The following is an 18,978-nucleotide window of genomic DNA, read 5'->3' on the forward strand; positions in this document are numbered from 1 at the left end:
GGGGAAGGGTGGGGGTGAATGGGGACCGGCAGGCAGGGCTACACCCAATACACCCAAATGTAAGGGTTATTGTTTTCTCTTTTTTTATTATTTTATTATTATTCTTTTATTATTGTTGTTGTCATTTCCCCCTTTTTTTTTTTCCCTTACTTTTCCTTTCTTTGCTGCAGGAGGAACACAGCACTCCTCACAACAGCCAAATCCCCAGGATTTTGCCCCAGAATCACTGCTAAGGCTGAGCCCCCTACTGCCACTACCTGCCTGCACTCCCTCCTTTCCTTTCCTTTCCTTTCCTTTCCTTTCCTTTCCTTTCCTTTCCTTTCCTTTCCTTTCCTTTCCTTTCCTTTCCTTTCCTTTCCTTTCCTTTCCTTTCCTTTCCTTTCCTTTCCTTTCCTTTCCTTTCCTTTCCTTTCCTTTCCTTTCCTTTCCTTTCCTTTCCTTTCCTTTCCTTTCCTTTCTTTCCTTTCCTTTCCTTTCCTTTCCTTTCCTTTCCTTTCCTTTCCTTTCCTTTCCTTTCCTTTCCTTTCCTTTCCTTTCCTTTCTTTTTTTTTTTTTTTACATTTTCCATTTTGCAACCTCCGAGTCAACAGAAAGCTCTAAAATAAGGAAAATGTGGTGAGCAATGGAAAAAGCCAAACCAAGCTGCTCCACTGCAGGGGGGGCGCAGGGGGGGCAGTCCCCTGTAGCAGTGCATGGTGCACACACTGTTGTTCTGTGCTGTTCCCTTTCTCACCTCCTCCTCTTAACACATCTGTATGTGTGGACATCTGGACCTATTTAGCAATAGCTTTATAGATCTCCTTATGGGTTTGTGTAGATCCCTTCCAACCAAACTGTTCTATACGTACCCTACCTGAATATATCATATACATATGAAAAAAAAATATATATATACACGTATATAAATTTTCATCCTTTGCATGCACACATAATACTTAGTGGGAAGTAAATGATAGAAAAAGTAAAATGCAACCAATGCTTCCAGCTCTCCACCTTGCTGCAAGGCTGCCCCATCTCTGGAGGTGCCCCAGGTCGTGGATAGGGCCCTGAGCAGCCTGAGCCCATTGCAGGGGTTGGAGTTGGGTGGTCTGTAAGGCCTCTTCTAACTCAGCCATTCTGTGGTTTTGCACACTGAGCAGCATCTCTTTCCCAGGAGCAAGTGCCTCTTACGTTGAAAACGCACCCTGGTTTCATTTTCAGCCCATCTCATTCTCAGCCCATCTCATTTTCTTACTTTTCAGCCTAATAACCCATTTCTTCTATGTTTTAGGGAAGAGAAAACCCTTTGAACACATTTCCACCTTGCTCTTCCCCAAATCTCGCAGCTTTCATCCCAAAGGTTCAGTGCAATTTTCAGCACTAAATGCAATTTTCAGCACTAAATGCCCTCTCCTGGGATACTGAAAGCCTTGCGTGGCTCTGCATGGGCTGAGCCAGCACTGTGGGCCACGGCGAAGGCTCAGCACTGCAGTGTGGTGTGTTTGCTTTCCTAAGCTGTTATCCTGACATTATTTAATCCTAAATGTTATTAAATTTGATGCTGCTGGGTGTTGGACGCTCTGGCTTGTGCGCGGTGCAGTGTGTCCCGAGGTGTTGCAAAGTTGGAGTTTCTCTTGTCGTGGGTTGGATGGTGCTTTGGTTTTCTGCACATTTGCTGAGATTTTTGGCTCAGGGGCGGCTCCAGGGCATTGCTTTGGGGGTGGTGGCCAAGGGCAGAGACCAAAAGGATGAAAATTACCGTTCTGCGCCAAAAGAAGCCAGTTAGGAGCAACCACTGGAGCATCAGTGGGAAATGATCTGGAAAAAAAAAAATGGTTTTAGGGCATTGAAATGAAATGTGTAATGTGAGGAAGAGGGTAGCAGAGTGCCCCGCTTTGAGTTTGCAGGAGGGGGCTGAAGATGTGGGGAGGATCCTGGGGGGTTTGGGGGCAATCGTGTGAGAACAGTCCTCACCTTAAGCTTTATTTTATCCAAGCTCCTATGCCTGTATTATTATTACTTTTAATTCCCCTGAAGCTGCTACTATTTAAATGCAGATTTTTAGCTTTTCCACCCAGGAGACGGAGCGGGAAATTCTTTCCACTGCGTTGGTGCAGGAGGGAACAAAACGCTCCTTTCAGTCGCTCGCATCCTCCCTCCCAGCCAGGGCCCTGCACTCCCCCTCCCACTGCCCAGGGACCCTATGGGGCCACCAGGGGAGGCACAGGGGACTGAGCCACTCCAGCCAAGGAGCCCCATTTTACCCCAGACCCAAGACGCAGGGCCCCCTGTGTTATAGGGCAGCTGCCCTTTGAAGAATGCTCGTGCCATGCAGCGTCTGGAGGATGAGACATTCCCATGAGCAAAGGAAGGGGATTTTGGGATGGGATGGGCAGGATTGTCCTTATTCCTTACCCCTGGGCTGTGGGACCGATGCTGCAGAGTGAGCTTTGGGGTGAGTGTTAGGATCTCTGATTATAGAACAGATAGGGTGGGCGTGCCCAGGGCTTGGCTCCTGGAGCCAGGGAAGGGGGACAGGGACAACATCCTGGGCAGGTTGGGATGCGAGCAGAGCTCAGGCAAAGTGAGGATGAGGTCGTTGGCTGAAATTGGCTTGCACCCCAAAATTATGTTGTTTTGTTTGAATTACATGTGTAGGTGGTTGGGGTTTGCAACCCCAAAGAGAAGATTTTCTGCTCCCTCTCTGTGCGCCAACCTTTGGCTTGGTCACTGGGGCAGCCCCAATCTGCCCATGTTCTGCATGCATGGCTGCATTATTTTTTTTAATGTACGGGACTTTTTGGGGGGTAAGTCCACCAACTCAGTTCAGCAGTGCCCAAATCTAGCCTGAGGTCACTTTGTCACAAGACGTGACACAGCAGCATTCTCCCATAGAGGTTCAATTAGTTGCACCGTGGAGATGGGGACCCAGGGATGGGGGCTCGGAAGTGTGGCTGCTTCCAATAACAACGTGTTCTGCACCTGAAGGATCCCAGAGCAGCTCTGCTTTGTGTCACAAACAGGGCTGCTGTCCCAGCTGGGGCTATTTTAGGGTTTTTCTTACTCTTTTCACCACTTTTTCCTGCCTGTTGGCGAGGTTTGGGAATCAGATGCGTTGCTTGTTTTACCCATCCATTTCCCCTTCCCTGCATAAGGAAAAATAAATAAAAGGAAGGAAAAAAAAAAAACACAAAAAAGAGTTTACAAGATAGAAATATGGCTGAAATGACGTTTGTTGGAGCCAGATTGGTGACCCCATTGCCTGTGTGGGGCTGCATGGTTGCCCATGGGATGCTCCCTACCCCTCCCTGCTTGGCAGCAGTTGTGTTTCCTATGAGGAAAATCAGATCTTACCCTGAAATGCTGAGGAGATGGTGTTTTAGCATTCACCACACAAGGTGCTCGTGGCTGGGGATCTGAGCATGCCCCTTGAAGAGTTCTATAATGCAACTCCAGCAGCACCCTGCCATCTCTGAGTGCTGTGCTTTGACCTGGAACGCAGGGCAGGATGTCCCCCAGGTTGAGTGGCACCTATGTGTCTGTGCCTGGCTGTCACGTGGAGGGAGGTGGGAAGAAGTGTCTCTTTCAGAGGTGTGCTCAGCTCTCAGCGTGCTCAAATCAGCTTTTTCTGGGTGATGGTGATGCAGTCAGTGGGCTGTTGGCTTCCTCCTGGCCTCATGTTGCCCATTTTCATGTTGGCATCTGCAGAGCTCATGCAAAGTCCCCACTCTGCAAACAGCTTTGGGGCTGCTTCATGCAAACGATGCATGGGAGGAGTGCAGGCAGCAATCTGGGCAGCTGGGATGGGCTAGGAGCTGGGAGCTGCCTGGCCCCCAGGTCTCTCACCCTGCACCCTTACAGCATGCCAGGGATGGGAAAAAGGCGGCAGGGCTCTCCATGCCCTTGTTTGGGTGGCAGGGCTGGGGGAGGAAGCTGAGGGTGGGGAGGAAGCTGGATGCAGAAGGGAGAAGAGCAGCTTCCTCTTGATATGTTGCAGAGTGGTTGAGCTGCTGAAGTCACTCCAGCGATTTTTCTTTTTGCTGTGAAAATAACAGGCATGTCACACAGCGCGTGCTCCTCTTGGCAGCATGCTTCAGAGCATCGTTATTTGGGAGGGACTTGAGTTGGTAAAACCCCATAGCAAGCATTTCTGCCACCAGTTTGCAGTGAAAACGCACCCAGGCTTCTTGCTTTCACTGTTTTGCTCAGCAAAAGTTGTTGGGTTTGGTTTTTTTGCTGTGTTTGTTTGTGTGTTGTTTCTTTTTTCTTCTCATTTTTCTGCATGAAAATAGACCATGGAAAGCAGCCGAGCTGTTTCACTTCTTGCTCGGGCAGGTTGTACCCTCATTGATGAGCTTCAGTGATGACCCTACTGATCATAGAATCATAGAATGGTTTAGACTGAAAGGGACCTTACAAATCATCCAGTTCCAACCCCCTGCCATGGCCTGGGTGCCCCCCACCAGCTCAGGCTGCCCAGGATCCCATCCAACCTGGCCTTGAACACCTCCAGAGATGGGGCACCCACAGGTCTAGGGAGCCTGATCCAGTGCCTCTCTGTTGATGTCCCTATTGATACAAGATAGGATTAATCCCTACTGACAGCACGGAGCTATTGGGGTATTATAAGCACTGCTTTGGGGCTGGGGTTGGTTGGGAATGGTTCAGGTGCTGTGAATCCACCTGATGGACCAGCTTGGACCAGCCCAACATTCACTTTGGGTTTCCTTCCCAGGGAGCTGGAGGCTGTAAAACACAGCTGAGTGATAGGAAACATAATATGGGCCCTGGTGGGGCTGTGGTGAGTCTCTGGCAGTGCATCTTACGGGGTGCTTGGACCTTCCTGTCCCAGATTTGGAGACAGCATCTCCTGCAGGCACTGAGCCCTTTGTAGGTTGGGCATTTTTAGGCAAGCTGAGTGCAGGAATAAACACTTACGGTCCCCGTTTGCAGCAGAGAAGTGACATTTCCCTGGCATGGGAGCACCCACTGCTGTTTGTGTGGTGTCAGACTTGGGAGTTTGATCACCAGCTTTCTTCATGCAGGGATGTGTGCAAAAGAAGCTGTGCTTTGGGGCACTTGGTGGAGTTTTGGGATACTCGATGGACTGCTGGGATGTAAGGCAAGGGATTTCTGCTCTGCTCCCAGATCACTGACTAATCTTATTCTTTTTTCTCCCCATGTCTTCCTTTCTTTTCTGCTTGTTGGGCTGCGGGTGGAATCCCACAGAGCTCCCTGCAGAAGAAGGTGAGTCGTGTGGCAAGACAGGATGGGAGAGGCTGGGATGCAGGAAGGGGAATGTTTGGGATCCTTTATTTTAATCCTGGTTTTAATCCCAGAGCCAGTGGGGCTGGCAGCAGAGTCCTCCTTTGACAGAAGGGGTACCTGGTGGGAGCAGAAATACAGAGATTTGAACAGGAGCAGCCCTGCTGCAGCGGGGGACAGTCCCATCAGTGCTGGTGGCCACAGTTACCTGCTCACAGTGCCCTTGGAGCACTGACAGTGCTTGGGTTTGTGTTTTCCTACCAGGAAAGTCCCTCTGGGAGCTGGTGCTGGAGCAGTTTGAAGATCTCCTGGTCCGCATCCTTCTGATGGCAGCATTCCTCTCCTTTGTAAGTACTGCGGGCTCAGGGCTGGCACAGCCCCATTGGGACTCGGGGGAGGAGGGGATGTGGACCTGTATCCTGTGCTCGAGAGATGTGGTGTGTGAAGGGAGCATCAGATTTCCATTTCACCAGTGCTGATGGACCTTGGTTGTTTTTTTCTGGGGGGAGAAATAGCAAAGGGGTCGGAGGAATGTGGGTTGGGTGAAGGAGATGTACCAGCCGCGCAGTGATTGCACAGGGCTTAGTGACAACACTGCACATACTTTGGAGATGAGACTGTAGGATATCTCAGCAATGCTGATCCATCCATCCAAAAGCCATATCCCACCACCCTCTGACTACACCGGAGATGGAGGCCCAAGGGCACTGGTTCTATCAGCTGATCCCCAGCGTTGCTGTTCAAAGTGAATGCCAATAGCATGAATTAAATTAGAAACCCTTACAGTCATCTGCATGGCTTGAAGCTTTGCCACTGCCAGATTCTTCTGCTGCAGTTCAGTGATAGCTTGGCAGCCTTGATTCCTTTCATTCAAGTCATCCATGCTGAAAAATTCATGTCAAGCTGTTGCAGAAGACACAGCTGGGTGGTTCTTTTCAGTTTATGTGACATGGTTAGTGGGCACGGTGGTGATGTCTTGATGGATGGACCAGATGACCTTGGTGGTCTTTTCCAACCTTAATGATTCTGTGATTCTTTTTGGGCAATAGTCTGTCCTCCCCCATGCATCCAGCTTGTGATTTTCTACATCACCTGTAGCTCTACTAAATTAGGAGACACTAATTCTCACTAATTTATTTTCAATATTATTTTTTTGCCCAGTATGTTTCCTTGTGCCTCTCCATGCATGAGGGTTGAAACATTTAGGGGAAATTGCTTCCCTTTGTGTCTTTTCCTTGGAAGTTTTGGAAAGTACTGATGGCACCCCAAGGGTGGCTTTCCTGCTTGGAGTAACTAACGTCTCCTCCTGAAGCCGTTCCACTGCTGCATGGAGGCATTTGCATTTTGGATTAGAAATGAAAATCCAATCTGTTATTCCGTGTATTTTTTCTTTTGTTCTTCCTCTGGCCTGGCAGAGTTTCGGCTGCTTGCGTGGGCGCTGCCTCTCGCCTGCTGCTCACATCCTTCCCATCCTGCTGGCACAGACTGCAGGCATTGGGCATCCCAGAGCCTTGGGCAAGGGTTCTGTGTATGGCAGGCACAATGCATAGGTCTGGCTTTACTTTTAACCACAGTTGATGTGTGGGGAATGGCACTGGAAGGGACTCCTGGTAGGGTCTAGCTGGTGCTATTGCCATCTCCAAGCATTTCCTTTTCTGCAGCTTCTCTTCAACATGAAGGAGATGCTCCAAGCAGGAGCCAGGATTCACATCACCAGGCTCCATGAACCCGTGGCTCTGGTGATCCTTTCCATGCTCAGTAATGCAGGGAGACAACATGGGATCAGACGAACTCAACGTTTGTGTGTTTAGCAAAGCCACTGAGTAACTGCAGCATGAGCTCACTTTACCCTTGGTGCCTTGGAAATGCTCAGCAACAGCAGCGGCTGGCTGGCCAAATGCTGGTGTGGTCCTTATTTGCTGATGTGGTCCTTATTTGCAGTGCCTGAGCATTGCACCCCATGCTTACTGAGCTGAAATGGGGAGTGTTTCCCACTGGAGTTTTTGGGGATGAGGTTGCACTATTTCCTTTGCAGAAAAATCAGTGCCTGGAAACCTCTCTCCAAAGATGGCCTTTGGCTTGGCTTTGCCCACAGCTTACCTTGGGAGTTGCTCAGTTAGGATATATTTCCCACCAAGCTGGAGAAATACTTATTTTTTGAGTGCTGCTGTTGAGGGCATTTGGCAGCAGGGTGGTGAATCCGCGTCTCATGTCTTCTCCTTTCGGCTGCCTTAGTTACCAGCTAACCAATTTCATTTTAGGAGGTTTTTATTTATTTATTTCTATTTAGTTCAAAAATAGGCATTTCCTCTGAATTTCCCAGGAAAAGCAGACCATGTTACTGTCTCTGCTGGAGGAAGGGCGGGTAGGCTCACCCTCTCCTTAGCATGCGTGTGGAGGAGAACCAGAAAAACAAGAGCTTTTTTTAGCTGAATATAAGACGATTTTTCAGTTATTAAACAGAGAACTCTGGCAGTGAAACACCAGGGCTAATGAAGCACTAGGGACATAGGGAGGCTTCCAAAATCCCGAGGTTCATAGTGGTGATTTTGGGGTGGCACATCCCAACTGGCTCAGGATCACCATTTTCCATGGGCTGATCATTCCACGGGCTGTACCTGAGCCTGCAGTTTGGGCAGCACTGGTTTTGGCTGCATGAGCCATCTCCTGCTGCACCAAGTTGTGCAACATTTATGTCAGGATCCCATCTCATATAGACACAACAATATGGATGAAGGTTTTAGTGCTAGCATCATAAATCCTACCAGTCTGAGAGCGTTGGGTGGCTGAACAACTACAGGATAGGTGAACAGCCAGGATAAGGATGGTGGTTGGACCCCTGCAAGATGGAATGCATTCCCAAAGTAACACACAGTGATGTGTTGGCTGGTGAGATGTTGTTATCTGCTTGATGGGAGAGCAATACAAACCCCTGTGTCAAAGGTTCTGTGTGCTGGTGCTCACTGCAGCAGAGCAGCCAGCTGTTGTATTGACACAACGCAAGTCCATGACCAGTTAAATGGAGTGACAATGTTTTTGTGCAAGCTTTGTTTGCCTTATGGTGTTGGGTCTTAATGGGATGGAGAGTGGGGCTCGAGGTTAGAAGGAGCTGCAGGGTCAGTGTCTGCGTTGTACTGGCTATCTTTTCTTCAGAGTCTTGAAATGTTGGAGCTTGTTCTTTCAATCGTGCTGTGCTCCTTCTCTTCTTGTGCCTCCAGATCCTGGCCTGGTTTGAAGAAGGAGAGGAGAGCACGACAGCCTTCGTGGAGCCCATTGTCATCATCATGATCCTGATTGCCAACGCCGTGGTGGGTGTGTGGCAGGTAAGGGACAGTCCTTGAAGGTCTCTGCTCTGTGTGGTTGGAACTTCGGTTGAAGGTCTGGTGGCTTCTGGCCTTTGGAAACTCATTTCTAAAGGGTTCAGCTCAGTGTCGGCTGTACTGCTCTGTGCAGATAAAATCATAGAATCATTAAGGTTGAAAAAGACCTCTAAGATCATCCAATCCAACCACCAACCCCCCCAGGATGCACACTAACCGTGTCCCTCAGTGCCACACCTCCAGGGACGATGACTACACCACCTCCCTGGGCAGCCTATTCCAGTGCATCACCACTCATTCTGAGGAGGAATTATTCCTGATATCCAACCTGAACCTCCCCTGGCACAACTCAAAGCCATTACCTCTTGGTGGCCTCCAGGTTCATTTCTTCAATCTCGCTTTGACAGCTTTTGTAGTTATGAGTCCCAGCACTTGTTTGCCATCCCTAATGTACGCTGCTTACCTTCTGGCCATGGTCCAAAGATCAAGAGGTTTTCAGGCCCCGTTGTGACTTACCACAGCAGAGATCATTTCAGAGCAAACAGGAGCAGCTGGGGAAGAGGCAGAACTGGCCCCAGCGGATGGTGCTAAAGCTAGGAATGGGATTTGGGTGCACCCATGACTGCTGTATAGAGCACCTACCAGTTGGACAGCCCCACTGCCTCAGCTTTGCTCCTCCACCTGCAGGAGAGGAATGCTGAGAGTGCCATCGAGGCCCTGAAGGAGTACGAGCCCGAAATGGGGAAGGTGATCCGTGCCGACCGCAGCGGGGTGCAGCGGATTCGTGCCCGCGACATCGTCCCTGGGGACATCGTGGAGGTGGCAGGTAGGGCATGGGATGGGAAGGAGCCAAGGAGTGGGAAGGGGATGTTGGCACGAGGATGGCAGCCTCATGGCTCCTGGTTGTGGTAGGATGAGAGTGTGTCCTCAGGGGATGGGTTTTCCAGAGGAAGAGGCTTCCTTCCATGTTTCTCACTGAGCTCATTTTCTGGATTCTGACATCGCAAGCCCCCTCTGGCTCTTCTCTTTGGGTCTCTCTGTGTTTCAGATGCCTCAACATTTCCTACCTGCCTCAGCATTATAGGGAAGCAATGCATTCTGCTTATCCTGTGTTGTTTGTGTGTTAAACTATGCTGTAAACCCCCAGAGCCCCTATGCTAATCCTCTCCTTTCCTCCTCATGGCCCTGCTAGTGGAAACAAGCTGCAATCCCTCCCACTCTGAGCCAGCGTGCTGTTATTTATGTCTTCCAGTTGTACTTCAGCTGGAAGATGCACATTAAAATAGTGCATGGAGGCTGAGATGGAGGATCTCCTGCACCAGCCCCAGGTCTGTTCTGGTCCTGGGATCTGCAAGAGCTTTTAGGGACAGGAGACAGACTTGCGACATGCAGGGACTGGCTGCAGATGGCTCTCATAAGCCCTCCCAGGCACAATTCCTTCCTGTTCACCATCCCGTGAGGGAAATGCTATTGCAATGCCAAAACACCATGGGGTCCAGCACCAGCTGCCAACTTGCCCCAAATCAAGTGCTTATTGCTTACCATCACCCACTAAATATTACTTTTTAATGGCACAGCCAGTATCGTAACTGGAAGGGAAAGAGATGAGCTGTTTTCTGGAGGAGATTGCAGATTAGTAGCAAATAAATTAGAAAATGTTGCATTTGGGTAGGTTAGAGCAAGGAGCAAGGAACCTGTAGGACTGTGAGGAACTCGGAAAGTGTGATGGAGATGTTGGCAGGAGAAATATTGCCTCTTGGCTCATGACAGGTGGGGAGTACACCAGGAGCAGTGGCTTTGAACAAGCAGCGTACATCTACATCCAGGTGACATCCCGGAGATGGCAGTGCTAGTGAGCAGAAAGGAGCAACTTCTCTTTGTGTGTGCAAATGCAACGTATTTGGCAGCACGGATCAGAAAATCTGCTATTGCGTTGCAGACAGCAATGTGCTTTCAGGGGAAGAGGTAAAACATCACCTGCTCAGCTGCAGACTGACCCTCAAACTTCCTTCAGTGCAGGATTTGCAGCACTGCATGTCTCATAACAGACCAAACGGGTTGCTGTGGGATATCTGTCCTGCCATATAAGGTTATCATGCTATCTACCCTTGAGCAGATGCTACCCCCATAGCACCAGGGCTCCGGGTCTCCATAGATGCTGTCAGCAGATTGTGAGCCTGCAGGCTCCACTTATGTTTTGCAAACCCTCTCTGCCTTTCCCATGGGGGAGGAAGAGCCATTTACTCCTTTAGAGCAGATCCAGCTCCCTCGGGTGGCTGCAAAGCCTTTGCAGGAGGAAGTTTGGGGGTGTCCGCAGGTCCCCGCATTTATCATCCAAAAGCAACAGCTGGATTACACAGCTGTGCAGTGGAGCAGTGCCAGGGCAGCCCGGCCCTGAGCTCGGGAGGATTTTACGAGCCTCGGGAGGAAGTGCTCCTTAAAATCTGGGATAGGAGACGTTTGGTCGCAGCCAAGCCGGAGCATTGTGCAATGTGATGTGAATTGTTACGAGTGAGGGCTGCGCTGATCTCAATATTTCCGAAAAGCCGTTGTGTTCGGGTGATAAGGGAGCATGAGGAAGAGCCATGGCGTGCCAAGAGTCTGCGAGGAAGAAACCCAGCCGGAAAGCAGTTTTCAACAGGTTTTGTTGTGTTTTTTTTTCTTTTTTTTTCTTTTTTTTTAACATGCGCCCTGGTGGGCGGCAAACAGTCGCTGTCAGTTGGCCAGGATGCTTCCACCCATGATTGCTGGACCGGGTAACCCAGGAACGACTGTTTGTTCTGGCTGTGAAAGGTCCTGGAATGGTGTTGTTGAGTGTCTTGGGGCTTCACCATACCCCTTCCCCAGCCCTTTATTGAGCTGCTCTGCTCTTTTCCTTGCAGTTGGTGACAAGGTACCAGCAGACGTCCGCATCATCGAAATCCGCTCCACCACGCTGCGGGTTGACCAGTCCATCCTCACAGGTGTGTGCAGGTGGGGCAAATGCTGAAGGTAGATATGCCCTCTGTCCACTGCCAGGAGTGAAATCTGGGGCTGATGCTGGGCTGAGCATTTTGCTGGGGTGAGAAATGGGTGGAGGAATGAGATTTAGAGCTCATCATTCTCAGTACATCATTCAAAGCTCTGCTAAATGCTAAGTGTGGGGCATTCCCACGTGATGTCCATGGTCTCATGAAGGTTTTCCAGTCCCACCATGCAGCCACCACATGGTGACCACTGTTGGTCGAGCTGCTGGAGTTCAAGTAGTGTCGGACAACACACTCAGGCATAAAAACCAAAAAAGGGTTTTGTGTGGTCCTGTGTGGAGCCAGGGATTGGACTCAATGATCCTTGTGGTTCCCTTCCAACTTGGGATATTCTGTGATATTCTACGATCTCCCTGCTCTTGCCTTGGCAGGGGAGTCCATGTCAGTGATCAAACATGCTGACCCCATCCCTGACCCCCGTGCTGTCAACCAGGACAAGAAGAACATGCTTTTCTCTGTAAGTCCCCACTTTTCTTGTGTTTTTGCAGACAACAGGCAAAGAGACCGATGAGACCTCCGAACATGGGAGGTCTATGGGCAGGGAGCAGTATCAGCTGCATGCTGATCATAGTTATGTAAAAAGGGTCCCAGATCCATAAAAATGGAGGGCTGCTTCCATGAAATTTCATTTGGCATGTGTTTCTTTGACCCTAGGCAATCTCAGTTGGTTTTGTATCTCATAGTGTGTTACTAATGAGGAAAAAGCTTGTGATTGAACCTGGGGCTGTTGTGGGTTTGAGTTTCCTCTTTGCTCATGCCCCTTGGACAGAAGTCAAACCTGAGAGGGATGAGAGCACTTTCAAGTGTTCAACTGCTGCTTTGTGGTGGGTTTCTGTCAAGTCCAAAACAGCCCTGAACTGCGTGAAGTCAAAACTGTCCTCCCATCATAGAGTGGAAGAGGGGCAGGTTGCCTGAGTGCATTGGTGTTCCTAAAGAATCAGAGCACTTGAAGTGCTCTCATTCAACATAGATCATCTCAGCTGGGCTGAGAGAGCTCCTTATGGCTGAAGGAATTTGGGCCTGGGGATGAAGTTCACTCTTCTCTAAGCAAGTCAGGGACTGTGCATGAGTATAGAATGAGCAAAGTCTCACTCAGATTTTAGCAGATGAAAAACCCAGGAGGCCCGATGCCTCATTTTCTTCTTAAGATGATCTTAAGATCTAATATTCCCCTTTCACGAGAAGCAGCCCATTTCCTCACTCAGACTGGGAGGTTTCATGCCCATAGACTCACTGCCCCCTTCCATCCCTCCCAGGGCACCAACATCGCAGCTGGGAAGGCCGTGGGAATCGTCATTGCAACAGGGGTGTACACAGAGATCGGGAAGATCCGAAACCAGATGGTGGAGACAGAGCCTGAGAAAACCCCCTTACAGCAGAAGCTGGATGAGTTCAGCCAGCAGCTCTCCAAAGTGATCTTCCTGGTGTGCATCGCCGTCTGGGTCATCAACATCAGCCACTTCAGTGACCCTGTCCATGGTGGCTCCTGGTTTCGAGGTGCCATCTACTATTTCAAGACGTCAGTGGCCCTGGCAGTGGCTGCCATTCCTGAGGGCCTCCCTGCTGTCATCACCACGTGCCTGGCACTGGGCACCCGCCGCATGGCCAAGAAGAATGCCATCGTGAGAAGCCTACCTTCGGTGGAGACACTGGGGTGCACCTCTGTCATCTGCTCCGACAAGACCGGCACCCTCACCACCAACCAGATGTCTGTCTGCCGGGTGAGCACAGGGCATTTTGGGGAGCTGTATCATGGAATCGCAGAATGGCTTAGGTTGGAGGGTACCTTACAGGCCATCTAATTCCAGCCCCTCTGTGGGCTGGTTGCCAGCCATCAAATCAGGCTGCCCAGGGCCCATCCAGCTTGACCTCGAATGCCTCCAGGGATGGGGTACCCACAGTTTCTCTTGGCAGCCTGTTCCAGTGCCTCCCTGCCTTCTGAGTTAAGAATGTCTGTACTGGGATGCTGGAGCTCTGTCTTGGTGTGATGGAGCTTGATGTCTCCACCAATCTTTTGCAATACTCAAACTTGTTTTGTCCTCGTGCAAACATTGCATTTTGCTCATTAGCAATTTCAAGGTGAGCATGTAAGACATTTTGTTTAACAATGTAGGAAGGCCTGAGTTTTCTTCTAGCCCAACAGGGTGTGAGGATGTTTATGACTTATCTTGATGCATCACCTTTTCACTAGCTTTTCTGAATGCACTAGCACTGAGGTGCAGATTTGTGGACTTGTTTCAGGGCTCCCTCTCCATGGAGCATCTCTTCTGGCTGGATTCAGTATTAATACAGCTTCTGGAGAAGTCAATGTGGTCAACACCTTTTCTGCTCTCTTGCCCATTTTCCTTCTGTTTTAACCAAACTGGTGAGAAATTCCAGATCACGCAAAATTAGAAAACTGGGATCTGTGAGGCCAAAGTTGGAGGGTCAGTGTAAGGTTTGGGTCCAGCTGTTCATGGTGGTTTGTTAGGAAAGACTGGGCCATCCCAGTGCTTCTCAGTTTCCCCATTATTCCTCAGGAAAGCTTTTTTCATGATCTTGGCGCGTCAGTTTTATAGGAGAACCATGGAAAATATGTCACCAAAGGGAAAAATGGCCCTGGCCACCCTCCCTGCTCTCTGAAAATTGGGTAGTGAAGCAGCAACCGACCACAAGCTTTGGTTTGCTCAGCACAAGCCACAAATGACTGGAAATGTCTGATGTTTCTGCCCCGTAAATGATTTACAAGGAGGCCCTGCTGGATCAAGGGGCTGACAGAGCTGTCCGTGTTTCACATGAGGGCGAGGTTCCCATCGGCCCTAAGCAAATGATGTATGAATAAATAGTATATATTAAAAATAAATAATGATGGACAAGCCCAGCATCTGAGCACAGAAACAGTCGTTAACGTTTAAGCCATTCCTGCGGCCAGGGTGCACAGCAGGACACAGGTGTGTAGATCCCATGTGTTTCTACGTGCTCAGAGCCTGAGCTGGCCGAGTCTCTGTGTGCCAAACACCAGGCCTGGGTCTGCAGGAGATGACGGCACTGTGGTGAAGCACTCAAGCCACATACCCACTCAGTATATCAGATGAAAGCTGTGGTTTGCACTGCTCACCTTATGGGTGGCTCAGGCTCTCTGACATCTAAATCATTTTATAGCCTTCTAAGATCAGATCTCCCACTTAGTGGCTGAAGCAATGTGGTTTTTCCAGGTTTTAGTGAGGCTTTTGATGGCGTCCACTCACAGCTTCCTTCTAGACAGTCTGCTCAGCTGTGACATGAACAGCTTCACACTGCTACTACTAGGGAGGTTTGGGCTAGAAATTAAGAAAAACTTCTTTACCAAGAGGGTGGATGCTGGAAATGGCTTCCAAGCGAGGTGGCTGATGCCCTATGCATTTGGACGGTGCTCTTAACATTGTTTTAACTTTGGGTCTGCCACAAAATTGTCTAACAGTTGGACTCAATGACCTTTGTAGAGTCTCTTGCAACTGGAACTCATTCTATATTCTAGTCTTTTTCTACTCTACTCTACTCTTGTTCTACTCCACTCTTGTTCTACTCCATTCTACAAAGAACTTACAGCACCCTCTTATGCACTGTAACTCAATTGTTGAGCAGAGATGCTGCATGAGTTTGGGCCTGCTGCTGTGCCATGATTCAGCAGTTCTGTCTCTGTAGAACAACCCCAGTCAGTTATCTCTTGATGCCTGGCATGCTCAGGGTTTCCTAGCATTGCTGGCTGTGCCATGCTGGCTTTTGGTGGGTGCTGTCACTTGCGGCCACCTCTGGCATTGGAGGAAAATGACGCTGCTGCGTGGGCTGGCTGATGGGTGAATGACGCTGATTACAACCTTCTGCTACTCCAGACAGCTCTCCTGCCTCGCTTGACTTTCGATGAGTGCTTTTTTTTTTTAAAAAGAGATCACAGAAAATATATATAAATGTGCACCTATTGCTTGCACTATACCCCTTTTCCGCCAGAAACATAACCCCAAAAGCCTGCAAATACCCTTGTGATGTCTGGTCGTGCAAGCTAGGAGCAGGCAGGAAATCTGATGTAACCTCTGTTTGCTGTGGGTTCCACCTATTTTAAATAGGCATGGAAAAATAGAGCATGGAATAGGGCATGGAATGATTTATTTATTTTTTTTCCTTTTCTAGTAAGAAAGTTGCTATTGTGGAAGTGCTGATTGTTTTGTAGTTGTGTTTGAAAACAAAAGAGCTCGTATCATGCAAAAACACCAGTGGTGGGGGTGGATGTTTTCAGGATTTTTAATAAATATGAAGCCAGCCTGCATTTCTGAGCATGGAAGGCTGCTTTCTGAAGGGGCCAGGAGATGTTGGCTCAGTTGCAGGCCAATGGCATTGGACTTCTTGAAAAGACACAAAGGATGCTCCCCTTCAGGAATCCATTTGGTGCTGTCTCTGACCAGGTGCTGCATTGCTGAAGCCTCTCATTTAGGAAATTTCAGCCATGTTTTCCTCTGTTTCAAGTGTCTGACTCAGTTGCCTCAAGGAGATGTGATCTTTGGGCTCTTTATTGAGCTCTGTTGTGTGTTAGTGAGTGACTGGAGGATCCATGTCTCTTCTGCCACTTTTTGCCATATGCTTTTCTTCAAACCCTCTCAGGGATGCTCAGAGAAGGGCTCAGGGAACAGAGATGGGTGAAATCATGCAGATGCCGTTCTCAGGAGAATGGGCTGATGCTCAGTCCTGGGGCAAATGTCACAGCAAACAACATCCTAAATGCAGCTGTGCCTTAATGATGGGTTGTGGGAAAGTTTTAATTAATTAAATCTTCTTGAAATGAAGGGTAATTGTCTCTGCATCACTTTCCCAAACTACCAAGCAGGACTGTGGAGCGAGGAAGGCATTGCTGCCTCCTGGCTGGGAGCATGCATTCCATCCAACCAATGTTATTTGTTAATTATATTGCTTTTTGGCTCCAGCATGGATCGTAAATAACAATTAGGCAGGCAGGAGCACTGCTGTGCCCTTGTCCTGGCCAGGTCAGGAGCTGACGGTGATGCTGATGGGCTAGGGTGCTGTGCCAAGAGGAGCCGAGGGGAGGTGGAAAGAGGAGGATTTTTATTGCATGTTAATTCCTTTTGGTCTCATTGCTCTCACTGTAATGGCAAGAATGGGCCTGGAAGGTGTTTGAAAGGCAAAAATTACTCCAAATTAGAGCATGTGGGACTTTTACAACTCTCTGGAGCTTAATTAACCAAGCTGTAACCTGGGGAACGTGCAGTGCAAGCTGGTGGCTGGGAGCTGTCAGGGAAGGGGGGTATGGGGTCCTGTGGCTGGTCGGATCCTGTCCCTCCTGCTGGGCAGCAGAACCCCAGCCCTGCTCCAAGAACAATACCAGCAGCTGCTTAGAAACTGCCCAGGCATCGCTCCTCTGCAATGGAACAAAAGGAGTTGGAGGAGGCAAATGTGGAAGCTGGGAGTGGTGCATGCCAGAAAATTGCTGTCTAACTCTCCGTGTCTGTCTGTCCCCTTGCAGATGTTCATCATGGAGAAGGTGGAGGGTACCCAGTGCAGCCTGCATGAGTTCAGCATCACCGGCTCCACCTACGCCCCCGAGGGAGAGATGTGAGTACCGTCCCTGTGCTGCAGGGTGCAGCTGGTGGCTGCACAGGGAGACCCCTGTAGCTGTGGAGAAACTGGGACTTTGGGTATCAGTTTGTGGCTGCACTGAGTATTGCACATGGAGGGGAGCAAATGCTTCTTTTCTCTCCCCATCATGTGTCACTGCAGGGAGATGTTCCCTGACTTGTCCTTGCCACGGTTTGCTCATCCATGCAGTGACTGCACTTCATGGCAGCTTCAGAGTTAATTTCATGAATATTTATAAAGCCAATTTGATCTTTCACTAAGAGTCTCCATTAAAATGTGAGATAGGTCATAAGCTGACATTAGTGGGTGCTTTTCAACTCAGTAAAGACTGATGGGCTGTGCTTGTCTGCTCCCTCCTGAGGCTGCAGTCTCCCTTTCTCAGGTTCATTTGCAGCACCCAGCCAGCAGTGTTTCTACCTATACCTTTCCCAGCACGGCCGTCCCTTCCCAGCTCTGTACAGGGCATCACACACTGCAAAAGCCATCCCCAGTATTTCTGCCTTCTCCAACACCAAAACGCAGCCTGAAGTGCTTTCATCCCTGTGCAAACAGATTTTTCAGATTTTCTTGGCCGCTCCCTGCTTTCCGCTCCTGAGCTGTAACAAGGGCTCCAAAATGTTCTTTCCATTGGGAAGCTGCAGTGGAATAAACTGATCCTAATAAATGCCTGACAAATTATTTTTCCAGCAAGCGGGTGAGCGGCTGAGTTTGCACAGCTAACCTGCAGTTACCTCTCCTGGGGTCTGGATCAGTTTTGTTTCATCCCAAAATGTGCCTGGCCATTTCCACCATGGGGCAGCGGGTGGCTGGGGAGATGAACCTGGTTCTGCAGCTCCTCTGGACATTGAGCACGTGGAGACCCTGGGGTGCCTTTGCCCCTTTTCTGGTTCATCACCTTCACAATCACCATTGGAAGCTTTTGAGAAAAGGGTGGAGTGGCACTGAGGGTCATGATTTAGTGTTACAGTGGGGATGGGTTGATGGTTAGACTGGGTGATCTTACTGACAGTTTCCAACCTTATTGATTCTATATCCAGCTGTTCACAGCCCCTGCTTTGATGACCCAACGGGAGCAGAAGGTCTATAGAACACTATTTCCAGTTGTCATGGTTTCATTGCTGCCATTTTTATTCTGGGGCACTTAAGAGTTTATTTGCACCATGCGTTATTTCATCTGCATGCAGCCCTGCCCCATTTCTTAAAGCATAAAATGACCCCAAGCTTTTGTCACTGCTCCATGAGCCTGAACCAGGCTCTTCCCCACTCTTTGCAGCAAATTTCCCAAGGGCTACACGGGGAAAAGCTAAGCTCTACTTCTCGTGTAGCCGTGCGAAGGGCCAGGCTCCAAGCAGTTGTTTCCCTCCCACAGCCTGAAGGACAAGCAGCTGGTGAAGTGTGGGCAGTACGATGGGCTGGTGGAGCTGGCTACTATCTGTGCTCTCTGCAACGACTCCTCACTGGACTACAATGAGGTGCGTGGGGACAAGTTGCTGCAGGCTCCCAATGGGCTTTTCCCTTCCCTTTGGGCCTTCTTGGAGGCAAAATCAGTGGATATTGGCCCGTTTTGTCCCTTCTGGGAAAAGGGTTTCTGTACCTTTCTGTACCTTGAATGCAGCCTATCTCTAGTAGGGATGTTGTGGTGCTGCATGTTGTATGTGGCATCTGGTCTGTATCCATTGGTTTTAACCCATGGCTTCATCCAGTTCCACCATGTGGGACATCCTGGGTTGGAAATGCATTGAGGGGATGTGCTCCAACGCTTGAGCTCTGTTATTTCCTGCTTT

General features: G+C 49.4%; 1 protein-coding gene across 5 annotated transcripts in view; it reads left to right on the forward strand.

Annotated features, from left to right (window-relative positions):
* ATP2A3 (ATPase sarcoplasmic/endoplasmic reticulum Ca2+ transporting 3) overlaps nt 1–18,978 on the forward strand; it is a 36,322-nt gene that overhangs the window by 4,696 nt on the left and 12,648 nt on the right. For 4 of the 5 annotated variants that reach the window (XM_085240683.1, XM_085240688.1, XM_085240685.1 and 1 more), the window contains exons 2-10: nt 5,209–5,226; nt 5,509–5,591; nt 8,463–8,567; nt 9,252–9,390; nt 11,447–11,527; nt 11,962–12,047; nt 12,847–13,311; nt 17,082–17,170; nt 18,564–18,666. In XM_085240683.1, coding sequence (XP_085096809.1) covers nt 5,209–5,226; nt 5,509–5,591; nt 8,463–8,567; nt 9,252–9,390; nt 11,447–11,527; nt 11,962–12,047; nt 12,847–13,311; nt 17,082–17,170; nt 18,564–18,666 — 1,169 coding nt within the window. The remainder of the gene's footprint in view (nt 1–5,208; nt 5,227–5,508; nt 5,592–8,462; nt 8,568–9,251; nt 9,391–11,446; nt 11,528–11,961; nt 12,048–12,846; nt 13,312–17,081; nt 17,171–18,563; nt 18,667–18,978) is intronic. The other variant, XM_085240684.1, reaches the window with a different exon arrangement.

This window comes from Meleagris gallopavo, chromosome 21, assembly GCF_905368555.1.
Source record: "Meleagris gallopavo chromosome 21, MGAL_WU_HG_1.1, whole genome shotgun sequence".
Lineage (NCBI taxonomy): Eukaryota > Metazoa > Chordata > Aves > Galliformes > Phasianidae > Meleagris > Meleagris gallopavo.